Below are 6,000 nucleotides of genomic sequence, written 5' to 3'. Positions count from 1 at the left end.
TATTATTTGTCTAAAACCTGGGCTCATTCTGCCTGTTCTTGGCCTCAAAGGTTCATCTCCTGAGCTTTTAAATTAACTTGCTGCTTAAATAAGTTGAAATCTAAGCTCCTGAAGAAACAATTGTGATAATTATGTCAGGCTCTGACAGCATTCAGAGATGGTGTTGATTATATTTTCTAGACCTTGAATTAATTTTGAGTTCTTTAGGTGGCTAGAAACTCTGGGTTATCTGTGTTACTAGGCCAGTTAGTATTTCAGCTATATCCAACGTAAATTCATTCAAGAAAAGCTGAAAAGTAGAAAAAATTGCAGGAGGTGGTGGGAAACAAGTTAATAGACTTTTAGGACACAGTCCTAACATAAGGACACCAAGGATGTTACAACTTCTGATAAATTGCAGGCAGAATCACTCATGCTTAAAATTTTGCATGCTCAGAGAAACATGGACATGAAGAGACCTGCAAAACCTGATTATTCAATTGCACATTGTTTTATGGTGACTCTTATGCCTCTACCTGCAAAGCTGCAATGCCAGTAATAATAATGCTCATTTCATGACAGTTGATACCTCTGTGAGACCAGAAATCCGGTGATTAGGATCCTTTAGAGTGGCACAAGTTGCCATTTCAGGAGCTGGATTTTTACCAGTGGTTTTGCAAGTATGGCCTTTATGATCACAATGCTCATATCTCATGTGGGGTGATGGGAAGCAGTGCAGGATTCCGGGGTTAAAGAGTGCTGCTGAAAACTTCTGGGACAGCAGAACCAGACTGCTCCTCTGGCCCTGTGATCTGTTGCATAGCACTGTGCACATCTGGGTGCTCTACAGACTCCGTGCTCACTGCCCAGGACTCACCCTCTTCATCCAGAAATGTTGTTCCATAAGGCTGCACATGTATCCTATGGACATCATGCCTTGGTTCCTCATACTTGCCTTTCCCATCCTCTGGAAGGCTGGATGCATGAGGTACGAAAGTGCTCCGAGACCCATCGATGGCAATTGCCACCTTCTCACTGGAGGTAGGTTCTTGAGACAAATCTGGAGATCTCATGGGATGCTGGGTGTAGACACCTTCTGACAGGGAGCCCGCCTGAGTCTCGCTGTGCACGCGCAGCCAGCGGTGCTGCCGGCTGAAGTAGTTGTAATGCTGGTGTTTCCCCAACTTTTTTTTCCCTAAAAAGCCCAATGGCTGCTTGGAGCTGGAGGACTTGTCCGTGCTTTTCGGTGTAAGCTCTGACATTGTCAGACTGCTCATCTGCTCTGTGCAACATTCAGCACTGGTGTCCAAGGCACCACGCTCTGTCAGGCCTTCCCTCAGTGCCAGGCAGGGCTTCATGTCGTGGGCTTGGAGCACGTTGGGTGCGCTGCCCCCCAGGCCACTGCCAGCCTGCTGGGAGATGTCCTGGGACGAGGAGTAAATCAGGTCTGACTCCCTTGGGCTCAAGGCATCGCTGGAGTCGTAGTCGCTGTCGGTGGGGAGGAACACCTCGGAGCAGCCTTCTTCATCTGAGCAGGGCTGGGAGTCTGCAAGGAGAACTGGTTAACACTCACAGGACAAGCTCAGCAGAGACATGGCTTCACTGTCATTTATGTGGTTTTTGTCCTAATTTTAAATCTCCAGTGCTGGCAATGTATGTGTGTTTCCTCTGGGAAATTGCCACAGGCCGAGGTGACAGCAAAGGCAGTCAGGGAGGATTTGTCAGGGAGGAGCCACAGATATGTTAGACAGGTGGTGGCAGAATTAGGAAAACCAGGAAGAATTAATTTATTATGTTAAAGACAGAAAAAAAAAAAAGAATTTGAATTGGGATTAAGTTCTGAGAGGATCTGTTTTTTTTTTCTTGCTTTCACTAAATTTCATAGACATGGAGATTTGTGAGAGAGAAAATCTCTAATCCAGGTTCTGTTTTTATTAAAGATATCAGTTAAGTTAGTCTAGATTTATATCTCTGTAATGGTGAGCAGTGTGCAACTATAAGTGTGGTAAGAGGATCAAGGCACAACATGGAGGTTGATAAATAAAAAGTCCCCTTTTTGCCATCAGGTGCATTGTGTGTTCAAATCCAAAACAGACACACAGAATTCGAATGCGAGTTTGTGGACCAAATCTCACCCTGGCACTGAAATTGCTGCTATCTTTTGTCTTCAGAAGGATCAATAAGAAAATGAATAGTGGCATGTGTGATAGGATAGATTGATGCTCCATTGCCCTGAATAGTTTATCTTAAATTCCAGGAATTAAACATCAATTTTATACAGTGCTGACTGTGCACTTGGAGCTTGTGTAAATTACCACAGAGCCCAGTACCAGGGTGTGAAGGACAAGATAAAACTGCAGTTTGCACTGTACCAGAGACAAGGATTATTCAGTATTCATGGTCTGTAATACAGGGAAAAACAGCTCAGGAAGGGGTGCTGAGAAGGAACACCACTATAATGGACTGAAGCAGAGCACCAGCCTCTTCAGGTTTCTTTTCTTTTAACCTCATGAAATCTAATCAGAATAGATTTATTAATTTTCCTTAACTGTATAAAACTGCCAATTTGAAAAAACCCTGAATTATTATTACTGTAATGGTCATGGCAGTTGTTTAATGCAGCATCTGTTGCTTTTGTTTCTACTGTTTCATTTACTTGTTGCTTAAAGACAGCTCAGCAGAATGATGGTTTATTTTTTCCTCCAAAGTCCTTATTCTGTTAGCAAAAAGGGTGTTGCTGTTTCATTTGCTTCATCTTTATTTCCTATGATACATTTCTTTAATCAGTTTAATTTTATGGCTATGCAGTGAAGTAATAATGGTCAGTGAAGTGGGTACTTATTTGTGTAATTTGTGTAATTCAAAATACTTCTCTAAAACACTGAAAACTCTGAGAGGTGTGTGAAAATAGTGGTTAAACTGGACTATTGGCACTAAAATTTGCTCTATCAAAATAAAGCAAGAGGGGCATGAGAAATAATTGCTGCAAAATAGAGGAACACTGAAAGCCTGGGAAGAAAATGGCTGTAATACCTTAGAAATAGAAGATTGCAAATGAAAACTTTGGAAAAAATTGAGTTAGATTCTGTCAAATTAATGAAAACTGTGGGGAAGAATAATAGATACATGAATGATGAGAATGGGTCAATAGCTTTTGCTAACAACTCATGTCTCATCAGTCAAACAAAACTCTGAATGTGTGCACAGTTAATACACAGCCATCTTCAGAGCTCTGAAGAGCTTTTGATAATGTTCTTTACCATAGGCTCTGCAGATGTAATTGGGACAAAGAGAAAGCTCCTCCATATAAAAGAGCAGATTGTTGGTGTAGGCAAAAAATGAAGCAGTCAGCTTTCACCATGGATGGATTTTACTGGAAATCTGGACATTGTGGAGAAGCCAGTGATAGCACTTGTCCCTTCCAACCTGTTCATTAAATGATCTGGAACAGTGAGGTGACAAAGTTGGCTGATGATGAGCAGTTATTCTGAATAGCTGAAAGTAAAAAATGATTGTAAAGATTATAGAAGGATCTCAGTATACTGAGTGATGATGGTAAAATTATTGTTAAAATAATGATTGGTAAAATGATTGTTAAAATACCTTGACAGGTACGGGAAAAATTTACTCCTTTTATGAAAAGACATACAAGAAATGTTATAATTAAAAATGAGTTCAAAGAGTGCTTGGTAAACAAAGAAAAATTCTCTTACCACTCACTGCTTTTCTTCTCTGGATTCTAGGCTCAGGAGAAGGGGGAGGTGAAGGAAGACAATCTAGATGTGAAGAGGTGGAGCTCATTTTCTTTTGAGGATGTTCTTCTGAAAGATCCACAAGCTTCCTTATGGGCAGGCCTGCTGCTGGCTGCTTGTATCTTGCATACTGCAGTGCTTCTGTGATCCATCTCATGTCCCTCCAGATCTCATCAATTTGCTGTGAAGAAAACAATAGTGACAAAATACAGTTAAGTATGAGTATTAATTCTGCTTAAGTGTGTACTTTTTCAAGTGCCCAAGTAAGTCTGTAGTCACTGCCAAGAGAGAGCAGCATGATCTTCCAAAAGAGCATTCAGATTGAGGAGGTCTGAAATTATTTTGGTTAAGAGGTACCTCAATTAAGAATGTGCATTTTTAGGAGGGGTGAATCCAAAACTAAAGTTTGACATGGAAAGAAAATGAAAGTTGTATTTTGATGGAGTAAAAATTTGATCAGTTTTTAGCACACCTGGAACTTGGTTCAGTTCTGTACTGGAATAAAAGTGAGACTTCTGGAACAGCTTTGCAAACCCGGCCCAAAGCAATTGCTCAGATCAGACCTAGTTTTTAACAAAGAACATACTCATGTGTAGATACATATATGGAGGGCAGAAGCACAGCTATGAGCCAAACTGCAGTTTCTCCCTTACCCTTTTAGTCTGCATACATTTTAAAAGCATAAATCTACACAAAAGCAGTTCTAAGACATGCCTTTTGATGGCAATAAGAGACAAGTGCCTAAATCAATAGCCGGGTGTAGGTTTAAATATCTCTGCAGAGAAGAAAGATGATGTTTAATGTGGGTCTGAAGAGTGTTTTGATAATGGAACACTTTCAACATTTTTTAACATCATCTTCAAGACATTCAAGATCTTTGATGGCTGAGCAAATGTTGCAACCATCAAATGACAGTAGCTGTGAGTAAATACCCTCCTCTTGCAGTGTCCTTTCTATAACATCCCTTGCACTTTTCCTTCAGAAGATTCTGAATTTCAAGTGAGCCTTCCTATTAATATTGCAGTGTTTGAGGGAAGCTGATTTGCAGTTACACAAGCTACATTCTGCAAGAATGCAGTGAGAGTTCTGGGTCAGTAATGGAGAGGTAAAAGTGAGGGGTACCCTGTGCAGTGACAGTAGTCTGCTAGGGGAGTGCCAGAGGGATCAGGGAGTGCCAGAGGGGTCAGAGAGCCTGCAGGCTGATATTTGAAGATAACTCCTCTTAGCTGGAGATACTTCACAAGATGCATATTCAAAGTGTGATATTTACTCCCAAGGGACACTGTAGATGCCAGACTTGCTGGGGTAGTTCCTGATGAGCTGTGTTGGAGGCAGGATAGCTGGGCAGCTGGATCTTGGTTTTGACCTAGTATGGCCATTTTTATGTAAAGGTGAAATCCCGACTCCAATGATGTCAGTGCAAGCCTGACCACTGAGTTAATTTGAGCTAAGAATATACATCAATAAGAATAGCAAATGGTTCAGAGATTAATTCATAATCCTGCATAATTTCAAGACTTCAGTGTAGCTCCACGAAGAGAATTACAGTTAGCAAACATCTCACCTATTTGATTTTAGAGATTTTATACATCCTTTCTGTGATCCTCCCTCAACCCCAAACAAGAACCATCCTGCATGCAGTTTACTAAAATGCAAATCCTGTTGGTTTTCCCCCTGCTGCTCTTCTGCAGGACATTGTAATGAACGGTGGTTCTTTTACAATTTAGGAACATTTGAAGCATTACATGATATAAATTACAGTCTAATTTCAGTTTTAGTTTAAGTGTCCATAGATTTCTTTCCTTTCTCTGTAACATTCTGGTAAAGACTCCAAGTACCTTACATTCTGGTTGGGGTTTTTTCAATAATTTTTACTTTTCAGTTGCCCTCTGACTCCTTTTCAGAACTGCATTTATATAGACTCCCTTGCTCTTTACAATGTTTGGTTTGTGTAGTGACTTCAACACTGTCTTAGATCTGGGATCACACAAATGCTCTTGCGGTTTCGTGGTCACCACTGAAGATTGTGGTATGTGGTAGGCAGAGATATTTTTGCCAATAGGTGGAATACAGCTGGTTTTCATTTGAGAGGAAACCTGACAAGCCTAATACACTGTCACAATAATTCAGCACAAAACACTGAAGTTTAAAATGTTCTCCCATATTTTCCCAGCATAGATATGTGACTCAAACACTTTGGAGAAGAGGAACACAGAACTGTCTACACAGGACCTGCATATTAATATAAAAATTCTTGGGTTTGATGTGA

The 6,000-nt window shown here is 40.7% G+C and overlaps 1 protein-coding gene across 4 annotated transcripts in view; it reads right to left on the bottom strand.

Moving 5' to 3' along the window:
• Nucleotides 1-212: 212 nt before the first annotated feature.
• Nucleotides 213-6,000, bottom strand: part of ANKFN1 (ankyrin repeat and fibronectin type III domain containing 1) — a 105,678-nt gene continuing 99,890 nt past the window's right edge. For all 4 annotated transcript variants that reach the window (XM_021555428.3, XM_021555446.3, XM_077787376.1 and 1 more), the window contains 2 exons: nucleotides 3,693-3,912; nucleotides 213-1,525 (listed from right to left, as the gene is read on the bottom strand). In XM_021555428.3, the coding sequence (XP_021411103.1) occupies nucleotides 729-1,525; nucleotides 3,693-3,912 (1,017 nt within the window). In that variant the 3' untranslated portion in view covers nucleotides 213-728. The remainder of the gene's footprint in view (nucleotides 1,526-3,692; nucleotides 3,913-6,000) is intronic.

Source organism: Lonchura striata, chromosome 19 (assembly GCF_046129695.1).
Source record: "Lonchura striata isolate bLonStr1 chromosome 19, bLonStr1.mat, whole genome shotgun sequence".
Lineage (NCBI taxonomy): Eukaryota > Metazoa > Chordata > Aves > Passeriformes > Estrildidae > Lonchura > Lonchura striata.
The sequence above is the reverse complement of the archived record's forward strand: the minus strand, read 5'-3'. Positions and strand labels throughout refer to the sequence as shown.